Genomic DNA, 15,216 nt, shown 5'->3' with positions numbered 1-15,216 from the left:
ATAGATGTTGACACTGTGAATCCGGATGAAAAATCAATCATGACTTACGTGGCTCAGTTTTTGCAATACTCCAAGAATTTGCCTGAGTCTGAGGAAGACATGCAGGTATGTTGTCTGAGTTATCACTGAGGCATTTTCAAATGAAAGTGCTTTCTTTGCCCAGGTTATATCTGAGTCAGTAGCACATAGTAGATCCTCTGATTCTGCTGAGAGGACTGGATTGGTTTGAACCTTCTGATGCTCCTGTGTGGTAGAAAAAACTCCATGTCACTGATTTTTTGTTGGTCGTACAGGTGGAATTGCTGTGCAGGTTGCTTTTTTCATTTAATTATTGCAGAGGACATTTTCAAGCTTGGTTGTCTCCATGTGTGCTCTGAAGTCTGTGTAAACATTGGAGGCAAGGCAGACAGATTTGCAGATGCACAAAACAGCCAGCTTTAAATTTAGTGTTTGACACGTAAAGTGGACAGAAATTGCCTCTGACAGATAACACTGACCAGAAACCCACATTTTGTATACTCTATGTTCTCTTATGAGAGTTTAATTGGTGATTCACATACTGATAATCTCCTGCAGTCAGGTCTTTTTTTGATGTCTTCATATATCCAGGTGCCAGGTTTAAAACTTTGTCCCTGCAATGTAATAGTGCCTGACTCAAACTTCATCAAGGTCCCCAGGAATTATTGTTTGTTTTCCAATAGCTTTGAATAGACTTTATCATATGCTCAATGAGTGTTGTTTTATGGCACAATGTAAATTAAAAACAATGCTTGCAAAATGGAAAGATGAAATTTTCTGCTCTAATTCCCAGGAGAAAGTAAGAGAGGCCATGGGCTGGTTGGCTGCACAGGAGAAGAAGTTAGCAAAGCTGCTGGTGGAAACAGAGAATGAAACATACTACCAGAAGTACACAGTAAGTTGCATTTCATATTTAGAAGTTTCTGTGAAAAGAATCTGTTTCTGTGGATGTTTTTCATATTTTTCATCTTCATTGCCTAAACTGAAGCTTTCAAAGAAACTTGGATTATGAGATTGTTAAATCCCTCATATGATAGAAGGAGAAGTAGGCTAAAATTCTCTCTGTTATGAAAAATAGATATGCTGTTACATTTTTGAGTAGAGTTTTTGGAAAGAGTAAAGTAGTGTCTTAATTAATTGACGTAGTTGAAGATTTGGACAAGATTCAAGCACGTAGGCCCTTCAAAGAGTTTCTTATGCTATTTCTGTGCTAATTACACCAGTAGGTTTTACCCAGCTAATGTTATAGAGGAGTAGTTGAATTGCTGGCTCTAGGTTGTGCTGAAGCAAAATTTCCTTTGGCTCATACTGTAGCCAGAGTTTGTGATAAAGTGGCCCATGGGGAACTGTGAGAGGAGGAATTTTCCCTTTCTCTTGCTGGGAGGGGAGAACTGTTTTCTGACTGCATTGACATTATGTTAAATACAGACTTAGGGAATGGCACCTATAATTTCAGACCCAAATATTGCCTGGAGACAAGAATGCCTCTTGCTGTCTTGCCTTTGCATGCATCACGCCCTTTGAAGTTAATGGAACTCATACCAAGGTGTTCACAGGCAGGACTTGGCTCCCTGAGCTTCCATCTGACGTCTTCTGTGAATTACTCTTCTATTCTACCTCTAGGAAATGATGTCATTTATGGAAGCATTTAACCAAGAGAAAATCCCCTTTCTGCCTGTGTTGTCATCAAAAAGGAGTGAAGCTGAGCTGAGTGAAGGCCAGCAGCAGATGAGGGAAGAGTGGGATAAAGTGATGTCTCAGGTCAGAGGCATTTCTCTCTCACTCACCCCACTAGCAGCATGGGCATGTGGGATGGATGAAGAAGCCTAAGTCTACCCAGGAACTCACACTGGGAAAAGTGGGGGGATGATGCATTTATTTGGGATAATAAAAAAGGTTTCACCCTGAACCTGAAGTCCAGACAGTGTGAGTGGCATTCAGTGCCCAAGAGGAGGCAGAAGGTGACTTTTTGTGTGTTACCCTTCTGCTCCTGAGCCTCAAGACTGAAATGTCCCTGGAAAATCCATCTGGTTATCTCGAAGCACTCTTCTAATCAAGGGTTTTGGCCTATTTGTGCTTAAAAGGTTATTTTGGGACACAGTTATGGCTCAGAGCACAGACACTGATCTAGTAGGGCCTGGTTGGTCAGTGCTTTGCCGTGAGGTTGGCTGTGTTGGCTCAAATTGGGAATGCTGGGAATTGCTGTTTTTGCAAGAGATGTTCCCCTATCAGCCCCATGACAGACAGAAAGCTGTTCATCTCTATTTTCCCCGCCTTGTTTTGCAACTAGTTCACTGTAAATTTTCCTGTTGCTGGGCCTTGGGATGGTCACCAGAGGTTATGGGCTGGGAGCAAACCTGGGTTTGAAGTAAATGGGGCTGATTTTAGCTGACTTCACTGGAAACTCTTTTTGTTGAACAGTGACAGGCACGAGGGAGTGGGTTCCTGGGATGCCTTGAGGACCAGCTTATGCAGCTTATATCAGCATCTTGGAGATGGGGAAGAAAATAATAGTGAGAGATTTAATCCACTTGTTTTCCTTTTAAAGATTAACGAGTGGAAGGCGAAACTGGACCAGATGTTGCCCTCCCCTCTGGGCAGCATTGAGGCTTGGCTCCAGGAGGTGGAACGTCTGCAGGCTGAAGATTTGCCTGATTTACAGGACCCATTCAAAGCAATGTCTGCCTTCAGAGAAATAATTGTAATATTTAAGGTATGTTGATCACAAAGGAAATTCTGCTTCAGTTTGACCCAGCAAAGCACTTGTTATGGAATTGCTGTTTGACATTTTGGGAAATGGTGTGCATATGTTTGTCTTCTGAAGATGAAAAGCTCTTCTGAACATACCTTTGAAGAATTATGAGTTTAATTAAATAACTCCATGGGTCTATAAGGCAGGTTTCAGACTTCACTGGGGTGAGATTAGATTTGAATATTGCCTGAATGAGTAAATTATGCTATTCTTTTTTATGTGGTTCCTGCAACTTGTTTGTTTGTTAAGTAATAACACAGGATAATTGCATCTTTATCTTTAAATCTATGCTTAATGCATACCTATTCAGAAAAGCACTTGAGCTTAAGGTTACATTCCAGGGAGTTCAAGAAGTTTGTGTGTTTAAAGTTAAATAGTTCAAGAAGTTTGTGTGTTTAAAGTTAAATATTTGCTGAATCACTCTGTAGTTCCATTCAAGGCAAGGATATTTTGATACCTTTGTACCATGCAAATTATTTATTCTGATCTTCAAATATTTGCACAGATAATATTTTAAACATCCTTTTGAATTTGAAAGTTCTGAAAGGGTATATGTGTTGATGCGTGGCTGGTGATCATAATGCCATACTTGGGATTTTATAAGCAAGTTTGCTGGTTTTGGGACAATCCTTAAAGAGAATTTGAAGGAATGGGCAGTGGAGGTTCTTGCAAGTGACTTAATAACAGCACTCTTTTGTATTGTTTCTAGTCAGTTCCTGATATGAGAGATGGCTTTTTATCTCGTAACAGCTTTGTCAGTCTTCAGCCATTTGACCTAAGATTTTTGTTGTGCAACCTAAGTACTTAAAAGCATTTTTAAGAATAAGATAGAGACTGATGTAATTTCTTAAGGCATTCATTTTTCCCCATTAAACATACAGATAAAATAATGGCATTTCTTCAGAAGAGGAAACACATTAATGCTTAATTTCTGCCAAATCCACTTTTCTTGATAGGAAGACATCCTGCTGAGCATTTTTTCCTCTTTTAGTATGTTGTGTGCATGGATCACATTGGCAAGGTGGTACCTTATACAAATTTTAATTAAGATTTAGGAAATGATCCACCAGTGCTCATAACTGTCTGACTGATACAGTGTTAAGATTACAAAATCCAGTGTTAAAAATCTGTGCACTATTTTTGTGATTGAGAGCTGTCCCAGGATTTAGCCATTTCCATTAACATGCTTTGTGGCAGATTTTATAACATGGAAATGAACTTGTAGCTTTTTATTTTTTTTTAATATGCCACTGAGAAATAGGCTTATCTTCTGTGCAATGCATAGTATGTTTTATTTTCAGGTAGGGAATTTGGTGCTGAGGCACAGCACCCAATGTGCTGTGTTTTATGCCTGTGAAATATTCCCCAATCATGGGACACTGGCCATTGAATGGTTAATTTGATACCCTGTCAGCCTGGTGTTACACACAGATTTATTGAGCAGTCAAATGAACTATGGGGCAGGTGACATAACAGATTTATTCAACAGGTTTTGCAGTCAGTCTTTGCTAAGGGGTAGCAAAGAAAAACTTAACACCCTGAAGCTGTTACAATAATGCTTTTTTCTCCTAATGATAGTGACAGTGCAGAGAAAAACTGATAGCAGGAGTAGTGTAAGGTCTATGGTTCTTATCCTTAAGTAGATGCACAGTGATAAGAGAAATCAGGTATTATTGTCCTAAAAGGTGCACTTTAAAAGGTGATTATGTAAATACTTTTATTGCACTTTAATGACTAAAGACACTGGGAGATTGTCTTGTGCTGACTAGTTTTTAATAGTTCTTTCCCTAACAGCAGGTGAGTTGGAGATTCCCAGATGAAATACTCTAGATCAAAATGAGTGGCTTACTGTATCTTCTTCTCCCCAGGGCTTGATGGATTGTTTTGATTCTCACTTGGACACCCTTCAGTCATTTAAGAATGAAGATGAGAAGAATATGCCACTAGTCTTGCCTGAAAAATTAGAGGAAATGAAAAGAAGGTTGTGATGCTCAAATTCCCTCTACTTCATGTTGTATTCTAGCTCTGTTATAGACTGGCTCTGCTGTTCTGAACAAAGCACATAATTTATCCATACCTTGCAAAAAAAAGAGTATTTTCAACCTAAGCACAGACTGACTGTCAAGTGGAGCAGGCAGGGATCTCTTATTGGTCCAATGAATGTTTAATTGTGTGTACAGAGTAGAGCTCATTAACAGGACCTTTTCAGATGCCCTTTGCTAGTGGGGATAGGAAGCAACCACTAGGGATAGGAAACTTGAATATTTTCAATGTAAAAATTTCCCTGGTGGCAGGGATTCTCTAAACTTTTATTTCCACCATTAAAAGTCACTGTGATCTTTAGCTTGTACTACCCCAAATATCTGTTGGAGAATATTAAAAAAAATGACCAGTGAATCTATACCCATAACCTGAGATGCTTTGAGATACAGGTGGCAGATGCCCCTTTTTTTGACCTTTAAGGTTTTTCATACATTGATCAGACAACATTGACTGCTCAATTGTTGCTGCTTAAAAAAAATGAACTGTTGCTATCTTATCTATAATTCCTGTCATAACAACAAAAACATTTACGTATATGTAATTTTGATTGTTTTAGGATAATATTGTGATACATTAATGCCTTTTGTGCAATGTTTTTTAATAAACTTTTGGAACTATTTTCTGTTTGCAGATTTAGCAATATTCGTTCCACAAACCCCAGCACTTTTCTTGAGTACCACTATGGACTGTGCTCAGCCATTGCCAATGAGGTGAAGTTAAAGCTAAATATCTGGGATGTGAAATATGGGGCAAAAGAGTCTGTGGAATCACTGCTGGAAAATTGGAATGTAAGTTTCAGATATATGTATCACACCCTGATGGCAATTCTTTCCCAGCTCTCTTTGATTCGGTCTTAGGTCATCTGAAGCAATTATAGTTGGTAGAAGCATGGTGGACTGGTGAAATCTGATTTATTCAAAAAAGGGCAGGTAGACTTCCCTAGAAGCTTTCCTTGCCCCCAACATCTTCCATTTTGCTGTGAATGAAATTTCTTTCCTCAGTGTGGAGAAGTAACGCAAGCCATGACTGTGATTTTCTTTCTGTCCTTTTTTATTCTTTATTGTGAAGATTTCTTTCTTTCTAGATTATTTATAGAGCCATCTGTAGCAGCCCTTCCCTAGCTCCAATCCACAGAACCCTCTCTGGGGCAGTTCAATAGTTGCTTTCTTCAAAACCAACCATTATTCACACTGCTGCCTCTTCCTTTTCCCAGCTTCTTCACCTCCTTATGCTTTGTGGTAAATATGAATTGTCTTGTTCTGTTACACTTTATGCTTAGCTCAGTTTCTGGACTCAAGTTCTGAAACTGATGCCACATGTAGGCTTTTAGGAGGGGATGGATTGCCCAACCCCAAACACTGACAAAGGATACTGCATCAAGAGTAGAGGCAGAGGTGAAAATGCTGATGCCTCCAGTTTTTCCCCATCTCAAGTAAATGGGATTCCTTTTGAATTCCATCTTAGTGTACTTTCTTGGAGGATTCTCAGACTGGCAAATCCATAGTTAAATCAGTGGGAATTTCACCAGCCTCAGTACTGTGGAAGGAGGCAACAACAGGTTGTATAAAATAGCAGTTTCCTGAGCAGTGTCAGCCTCACCCTGTGGTGAGATGGTCGTGCAGAGTTAATCTGTGCTGAGTTTGTTGGTGCAGTTGGTTTCATAAATACTTATCATCATGTTGTTTCTACAGTGGTGGCTCAAGGTCTTGCTCAAGCTGATAGAAAGTGGAGCTTTGCCAGGGAGTTTAGGGCTTGTTTAGGGTTTAGGGCCCAGGCTTGTCACAGTCACAAGGGAGGTTGTTTTGTACCCTGCTGGGTAGGACATTTGTAGGAGTGGGGAGTGCTGGAGTGAGATCAGCTCAGACAGAGAGGGGCTGAGGACCAACCCTCACTCCCTGTGCACACACAGTTTCCTCCTCTGCTCCCATTTCTTCCTCTTTCACCCTCTCCATCCCCAGTTTATTTTGATCTGTCAGAAATGAGGCACCTCAATGTTTCTGTGCATGCAGGGAAGCCCACTTTTTGCTTTCCTCACATTTTGGCTTATGTGACTAAATTCTGCCCAACTTGTTCTAGATGCCATTTCTCAGTATTGCCCTGGGGCTGTGACTTTTTGAAGCAAGCAGTCCTGACTCATGCAGGGCTGTGGCTCAGGCAGTGGCATTCAGGTATTCATAGTTCTATTTACTTTGCCCTCTGCACAAGCAGAGTAAAAGAACAAGTTTGTTTCAGACTGAAGGGTGCAGTTGAGTTGCTGGGTGGGCTTTGCTCAGTTTACATTTAACCCGTAGGTTGTAGGTTCACATTGCAAAAAAAAAAGTGTCCCAAGCTATATTTCTTACCCAGTTTTATGTCATTCATTGTTACCATATCAATTACTTTTCACTTTGAGCAGAATTTCATTGAAGAAAAGAAACTTGAAACACAACTAGACATTGCTACTCACATCTGTGAAGACTTGAAAAACATGAGTGGTCCTGACTGGGGTAAGCTCATGCACATAAGTTGATATGAAGATCTCTGTTTTGAAGTAAAGGGCTGCCACCAGTTTTAATTCCATCTACTGTTCCATGTAAACACTGTTTCTGTATAATTAACCTCTCTGTTTCCAAATGTATAACAATAATCCCTATTCCACGTCCTAGCTGGAGATCCTCAAGAAATCAGCAAACTTTTGAAGACAGTGGAGTCAAAGATTTCTGCATGTAAAGAGTATATTTCCAATGTAAACACCACCCTACAGAAAGTCCTGTCCTCCTGGAGTAATTACACAGAAAACATCCACTTACTAAAGACGTGGCTGGAAGAAAACAGAAATGAGGATCCAAAAGAGGTACATGGTTGAATTTCTCTTTGTTTGACATAGATACTTCAAAGCCTCCTGGAAGAAAAACATTAAATCTCACAGTGGCTGCTGTTGTTCCTTTTCTGCTTTTCATTTTGGAAATAAATGTTTGAGAGGGTTCTGCTTAAAATTATTTCAATGCCTCTGTCTAGATCCCTGCTGAGATCCTGGCAAAGAGGAATTCGATTCATGGTTCCTTAAATGAAGCTGGAAACCATCTCATTGAAGTCAGCAAAGAGCAAGTTGGATCAAATATTGCCAAAGAGCTGAAGAAACTGAACAGGAGATGGGCAAAGTTCATCAAGAGGACACACTTTGTGAGTTACAAGTTACTGTTACTGGTTGCCATGCAGCCTTCAAATGAATATTTTCTAGACTTACCAGCTTGCTAATCAATCAAGAGATTGATCAATCTTTCAGCCAACTCAAGGTTGCCAGTTTTAAAGCTTGAGGAACAGAGTACACAGCAGCATCCCATTCTTTGTGACTCAGTTAAATCCTCATTATAGCAGGATGGAAAATGTTCAATTTTTAAATTGAAATCTCAAAACCACTTACAAAAGGAAATCTTATTGCAGAATGAAGCTCTTAATTCAGTGCTCGGGGTGGAAGTAATCAATTTAGCCTGTGTTAAATTTTACAGTATCTGTCTTAGCTGGTAGAAAGTAATTATTGCTGCATAGCTATTTCTAAGGTTGTGCAACTTTTCACCAGCTCACTTGACAGGTTTTTAGGCTGCTGTAAATCCCTATACAACCTGCCTAATGTTATACATATTACAGTCCCTAGAGTGCTTTCACAAGAATGACATTTTCACTCTGCCTGGGAATATTAGATCTCTTAATTTTCTGAGTTCAGCCTTTCATTGACATTTATTAAAGGTACTGCTGTGACAGTAAATGGTGGCAAAAAATTACTGCTACATTTTTGTAGGAGATGAGCTTAGTGAGAATGCAATAAAATCAAAAGAAGCAATCAAAGGGTGAGGGAAATCCAGAGTTTTCTAGAAAAACCCTTTAATAAGAGATGCTACAAGGAAATATATTGAGAAATCAGAAAAGTGAGGTGCAAGAAGCCTATCTAAGGTTTTAAAGACTTCCTGATTTATTTTTGTGGCATTGCTTTGGACATTATGGCTATTACATATTTTTTTTTATACAAAATGCAAGACCAGATGCTTGAGCTCTGGCCTGTGACTGCCAGTACCATTAAAGTCAGCACACTTCCTGATCTTGATTTGACCAGCACCAGCTGCTGTTTTTAGACAATTCCCTGCTGTGGGCTGGGGAATGCTGCAGCCCAGGAGTTTTCTCTGTAGTAGTGTGGCTGCTTGTAGGGATGGGGACAAGGGGACAGAGTGCATGGCACAGGTTGTGCTGTCCCACCTGCCCTCAGGGCTGAGGAACTGAGCCTCACTTGGTTTATTTATCAATATGTTTGGCTTTTATTTCTCCTTTGATCCCTGTTGATTGCTAAAGCTGGAAAGTGCTGGGGAGTGACCCAAGCGGTGACTGTTGGAGGAGGGAAGTGGGGAGATGATGGGATGAACATCTTACCTTGCTCTTTGACAGCTTGGAGAGGAGAGCACAAATGCTGCTGAAAAGACCACAGAGCTTCCAGGGAGCCTGGAGAAAATTGAAGAGCTCCTTGGAGGGGTGGACAGCTGGGCAGCAGAGGTGGGACGTCTGCTTAGCAAGATCAGTCAGGAGGAGACTGTGGAACCTGAGATGGAGGAACATTTGCAGGTGAAAATGCTGCTTAAAATACTTGTTCCTCAGATTCTCATCTTGCAGCATGGGTTTGTGGCTGGGGTAAAATGAGGCATCGTCAGTGAAGCAGAACTTAATGTGGGTTTTGTGCTGGAATACTTGTAAAAGGTCAAGACAGTGCTTCTGCCTTGTTGTTATTTCTCAGGATCACTCCCAGATGAGCTGTCAGTGAATCTTCCACCCTCAGAGTGTCCAGATGACCAGCAGGTGCCAATGAAATGCTGTTGGTGCCACTCATCAGCAGCTTGTTCTTGAGTGATATTAATTACTCCTGTCCAGCACAACACTTGGAGCAGGCCAGAGCTCTGCAAGTTGCTAAATTGAGTCATTCCCCTGGTCATACAGGACTTTTATCATCTACCCTCCAGTGCAGGCAGAAGGTTTGGGACACCTTGGCTGTATTCAAGGCTTACCCATCAAAAACTGGGATACTTGGAAGTATTTTCAGCAGCACGTGGGGTAATTTGGGAATCTCATCTTAAAGGCAGTTGTTCTAAATATCCACAAAGAGCACAAATTAACTTCTAACAGTAAATTCCACTAGTCACTATGGTTTCCCATGTGTCTCTGCATGGGATTACCCCCAGCTCCCAGCAGATGGCAGGTGAAAATCTGTGTATATAACTCAGCAGCTTCAGTACAAAATCTGATTTATTTTCTTCACCTGCCATTGAAGGTAAGACAGGACAAATATGCCAGTCTTTGCACTGAAACTGTCTTTTGTTGCCTTTACTACTTCTGCAGCAGGGCCTGTATAACCTAATGGTGTGAAGGTGACCACCAGGAGGTTTCATTGAAACTCCTTTGTGTAACTGCTGTAAATAAACAGAAATACTCCTTATTCCATTTAATCTATATACAGTAACTGTGCACCAGAATCAGTGTTAGTTTTCCCTTGCTTTGTGCCCTCTTGCAGGTGTTTAGCTGCTGCATATAGGTAATGCCTTACAAAAGAAAAACCTTGTAAAAAAATAGTTTAAGCCCTACTACTCTACCTAAACTATCAACTAGCTTGTAAGTTACCATGTGAAAAAATCATGAAAATGAGAATCAGTTAACACAACAATCTATTCTGGTAAGAGAATTGTTCACACCTACAAAAATAGTCTGTCCCATGAGAATCAATGAAAAAAATGTGTAAACTAACCAAAAATAGAGAAGTTTAATAAACATTCACCCTAGCCATTTACAAACCAATAAACTGAGTATCGGTGTATTGTCAACCAGTTAGATTGAACACAGTGCATTCTGATATTCCTATAAAGATATGAATTATACAATAAAAATTCAGCTTTTCTGCAGGAAGAATCAAAAGTCCTGTCTCTTTTTACTACAACATTTACCTGACAGATTTGGGAGTGTGAGAGATGAAAAGGACCTGTTTGTCTTTTTGTAATCACAGGCACATGTTTATAAAACAAGCCTCATTTTGCAGTTTGTTAAAAAAAACATGAAATAACAAAGGACACCCTGAAATGCAGCCTCCAAACACGTGGCTGACATTGTATCTCCATGTCTGGGGGCAGGAGAGAGCTGGTCACTCGTTACCTGCAGTACAATAGGTCAAGATCCAGAATAAAGCTCTTGATTTTGATTAGGAGAATGCTAATTGACAACTTCAGACAGGAGAAATGTGTTGAATATTCATAGATAGAAACATCTCTAGTAAGGATTTTTCATGATAAATATTCAAACATGGCCCACTGCCCCTGCATGCAGAGCACCCAGCTGCTTTCCTGCCTTGCAGTACTGAACACTAAAAGGAAATCTGAGCCTTGGTGTGTGCTCGTCTGGGTGACTTCATGATCAGCTGCTGCATATCCAAATGTGTGGTTTCATTTGGGAAGCTGCTTGGATGGGAGAGCACCTTTTTAAAACACATCTAATTGGCTCTGTGGCAAAGACACGGGAGGTGTTGCACTCACAGAAAGAAATTGCTTCTGCAAACAGAATCCCCTGTGGATGGCAGCAAATTTCTTTCTCTCCACACAGAGATTTTACAGTGCACTACACTGACCATACCTGGAGTGTAAGGCTTTCCTTTTCCAAGGATCAACCATCCATGATCAAGGCTGGCTTTTTCACTCTGTTTCTTTAAACAAAAAGACAAATAAACACTTGTAAAGGCTTTTAATGCTTTTTGTTCAAACCAGAGTTTGGCTGCAAGAAGATCCTCGTGCCAAGACCAAGTTGTGGCAGCAGAAGAGATATTGCAATCCCTGAGGCAGAATGTTTCAAGTCAGGTGTTTCAGCAGCCTTCTCACACCCCTGGGCTGGAGGCACGAATTAAAGAAGCCAGAGACAAAGTAGAGGTACTTGTTTATAAACACACAGATATCTTTAATTTAAGCATTACAGATATGGAAGACTCTTTGTCAGTCGTGTGAAATAGAAAAGGTTCTGTACTATTGGAATCAGTCTCCCTGACTCTTGTCAGGGCAAAATCTAGAACATTTCCAAGATCAGTATCTCAACTTGAAAAACTTGAGTGATGTTATGAAGCAATAACTCTGTCTAATTACTGACACTCAGGTGTGTTCTGAAAAGTCTCTTTCTTCCAAGGCTGTCATGGGTGACCTGAACAACATCTTGTCCAAATCTGACAAAAGACCCTCAGAGAAGGAGGTTTTGCTCAATTTTGAAGAATCCCAGAAAGAACTTGAGGCCTCCATTTCAAAGGCTGTGCAACTTGTCAGTCAAAAATTAAGTCCTGAGGAATGTATTTCAAGATATGAGGTGGGTTTGTGTTCTGAACCAGCTGAATTTCAGTACTTCTGAGGGCCATGTGGTCTCTAAAATCTGAAGCAAGAAACATACTGACCTTTTTGGTTTCTGGTAGCTATTAATGCTTTGCCCGGTTTTCTGATTTAGCACTTTATTAACTTGGCAGACAACTTGAATGAAGAAACATAAATCAGTATGGCAGTTTATTCAGTGCCTTGTCCTAAATTACTCCATCAGAACTCATAATTTTCAGAACTACAGTCTTTTTTTTTTTTTTTGGCCTGATCAATAATTAAGCTTCCCATCAAGAATGACATGCCTGAATTGGGGAGGTTATTATAAATACTGAATCTCCTCTTTTTCCCAGAAGGTAGCTGGTAAATCAAATGTCCTGTCTCAAAATGTGGATCTCTTAAAGGGGTGTCAGAAATAGAAGTGCCCAAAATCTGTGTTGCCTGGTCTGACAGAGAGAGAGGCTGGGTGCCCATGTGGCAGGAGGGGCACAGAACTCATTCCAGGCCATCCTGGAGATGCCATGGTGCTGATGGAGACCTTTCACCCTTTCACTGCTCACACCCATGGGACACAGCCTCCTGTGTTCTCTAGGGAAGAGGCAGAGTTCAGTGACCTTCATCTTTTGTCTTTGGTACAAATTTTCCCCTGAAAGTTGTTACAAGAACAGCACCTATTTTTCTCTATAAAGCAGGGATGCTTTATGGAGAAAAACAGGTGCTGTTCTTGTAACAACTTTCAGGGCTTATTATATTGTTTTTTATACTGCAATCTTTTGCAGAAGAACTGGGATGGAGAATGCCCTTGTACCCACCCACAGCAGAACGACACACCCCATATGTATCATGTATACATTGATTTATTCACAGGTTTTACATGCTACCAATGTAATTTTGTTAGTTAAACAAGTTACATTCAGTTCTGTTTGGTTTTCATTATGATGTCTGGGTTTTGGATTTTTCTTTTTTTTTTTTAGGAAGCTTTTAATGCTCTGGACAACAAAGTTCTTGACAAATTTTTGAAAGCAGCTGAACTGCTGAAAAATATTTCATCTGACCATGAGAAGTTGGTAGTGGAAGATGATGTTCGTAGGAGATGGGAGGTGAGATAATGCAGGAATGAGAATCCACTCTCTGGTCTCATTACGCCTGGCATCTTTGAAAACCAATTTTTTCTTGTTACAGTACATTCTGATGTTTTTGCTTGCTGTGTAACACTGTCTCACCATTTCATGGGAACAACGTGCTTTGTATTTTGCAGGCAGTTCGTCAGGAAATTGGATCCTATGCCCAGCTCATAGTAGAAAGGGAAAAAAAGAAATTTAATGCAGCTTTTAAAAAAATCAATAAGCAGTTAGGCAAAGAGAAGAAACTCCTAAGTATGGATAAAACGAAAGGGCTCATCAAGGAGCATGAGGTACCTGACACACTCCTTTTCTGCCTCTCTTTGTGAATGCTTTGCTGTCCTTCCTCCTTTTTAGGTTCATTACCTGTGGAGCAGGGCCCTTGTGCTCTGTGTTATGCAGACACAGAGCAAAGAAGCCACCAAAATTATTTTCTTTCCCTTTTTTGACTGCAGATATTAGTGTTCTTGAAGACTTTTAGAATTAACCCCTTGTTAAGTAGGTGGTACCCTTTTTCCGTTTTTTTCTCCCAGATTTTTAGTGTATCTTGAATTCACCCTAGGAAGTATAATAATTGACAAGGAATTTTTAAAAAATATTCTACTTTTACTGTCAGTAGGACCCTTCTGTCTGATGTCCGGGTGAAGAAGACTTGGGACCAAAATTTAAAATTGTAGAACATAACAAATTTCTAAATCAAGCAAGAGTCAGTGTAGTCCTGTGAATAGAGTTGTGAACATGCTGCCAGATATCCTAATTTACTTTCTGGCTCTATTTTAGAAAGAACAAAAAAAAAAAAAAAAAGTGTGTGTTCCTTGGTTTGGCAGCTTAGACTTTTAAGAGCACTCAACCAAGATAATGGAAGTATAAAAAAAATATGAAAATATTTCTTATCCTTGTGTTTTAACATCAGCTTATTTTATTGTTTTTTCTTTGTTTAGGCCTTTTTTTCACACGAAGGCAGCATGAAGGAGCTTAACAAGTCTTTGGAAGACCTTAAAACATTGGCAAGACTCTCAGAAGAAACTGTCCCAGGGATACAGACACTCACTGCAGACTGTGAAAAAAGGCTAGAAAAGGTTCAGCAGATGGTGGCAGACACTTACACAGCACTGCTGGCTCGTGCTGGAAAAGGACAGCCCCCTCAGAAAGGGTGGGTGGCTGAGTCGTGGGGTGTGGTAGCTTTATAGAAATCATTTTTACACATAAATTTTGGGATACTCTATTTTGGTAGTACATAACTATGTACATTGCTGTGGCCAGCTGTGCAGTTAAACACTTAAAGTATTAAGTTTCATAAACTGGCAAGTGCAATGTTTGGTTATCCTTCATCACAGCTGCACTGTTTAAAACCTTGAGCTAGGATTTCTTTTTTCCCTTTGTATTTAATATTTTGTTCTTTTAGGAACTCCATTATGGCTTCTGAGAATGGAGAAGAGTCTGGTTCTTCTCAAGAAGTTGACAACCTTATGGTACAGGAGGTAAGAAGTCCAGGCTTACTGTTGCAAAACAGTGCTCTGTCAAAGGGAGGTCATTGCCAGGAGGAAAAAGTGTTTATTTCTCTTACTGTTTTTATTGTGATAAGACCTTGGGCCTCTGCTCAGAAATCCAAACCCCATTGTGCTTGTGAATGTAGACTAAGTAAATATTAAAGATGAACATGCAAGCAGCAGTGCTGGGCATCCTGAGAAGATGTGAGCCTCCAGCCTGGAATTATATTTTGCAAAAATGTCATTCTCAGCTGGAAGGGTCGTGTGGGAAGCTGTGTTCAAGTGAAAATCCCCTGTAGTGTCCCAGTAATATGAACCATTTTCAGAGGACAGAGAGAGTCCTAGTGAAGAGTTGGAGGATTTGTCTGTATCTGTGAAAAGAATGAATGAGCTGGCTACAAGTATTCCAAAATTTGCTCTTTGGGCTTGTGACTGAGTGC

At 40.1% G+C, this 15,216-nt stretch overlaps 1 protein-coding gene across 3 annotated transcripts in view; it reads left to right on the top strand.

Moving 5' to 3' along the window:
* SYNE2 (spectrin repeat containing nuclear envelope protein 2) overlaps positions 1–15,216 on the top strand; it is a 175,497-nt gene that overhangs the window by 33,380 nt on the left and 126,901 nt on the right. For all 3 annotated transcript variants that reach the window (XM_064422898.1, XM_064422899.1, XM_064422897.1), the window contains exons 9-24: positions 5–105; positions 812–913; positions 1,642–1,779; positions 2,567–2,731; positions 4,639–4,751; positions 5,445–5,601; positions 7,209–7,299; positions 7,459–7,646; positions 7,811–7,975; positions 9,230–9,403; positions 11,581–11,739; positions 11,990–12,163; positions 13,140–13,265; positions 13,424–13,579; positions 14,228–14,439; positions 14,692–14,767. In XM_064422898.1, the coding sequence (XP_064278968.1) occupies positions 5–105; positions 812–913; positions 1,642–1,779; positions 2,567–2,731; positions 4,639–4,751; positions 5,445–5,601; positions 7,209–7,299; positions 7,459–7,646; positions 7,811–7,975; positions 9,230–9,403; positions 11,581–11,739; positions 11,990–12,163; positions 13,140–13,265; positions 13,424–13,579; positions 14,228–14,439; positions 14,692–14,767 (2,297 nt within the window). The remainder of the gene's footprint in view (positions 1–4; positions 106–811; positions 914–1,641; positions 1,780–2,566; positions 2,732–4,638; positions 4,752–5,444; positions 5,602–7,208; positions 7,300–7,458; positions 7,647–7,810; positions 7,976–9,229; positions 9,404–11,580; positions 11,740–11,989; positions 12,164–13,139; positions 13,266–13,423; positions 13,580–14,227; positions 14,440–14,691; positions 14,768–15,216) is intronic.

This window comes from Passer domesticus, chromosome 6 (assembly GCF_036417665.1).
Source record: "Passer domesticus isolate bPasDom1 chromosome 6, bPasDom1.hap1, whole genome shotgun sequence".
In the NCBI taxonomy this organism is placed as follows: Eukaryota; Metazoa; Chordata; class Aves; order Passeriformes; family Passeridae; genus Passer; species Passer domesticus.
Note: the sequence above shows the minus strand (reverse complement) of the source record. Positions and strands in the feature narration are given on the sequence as shown.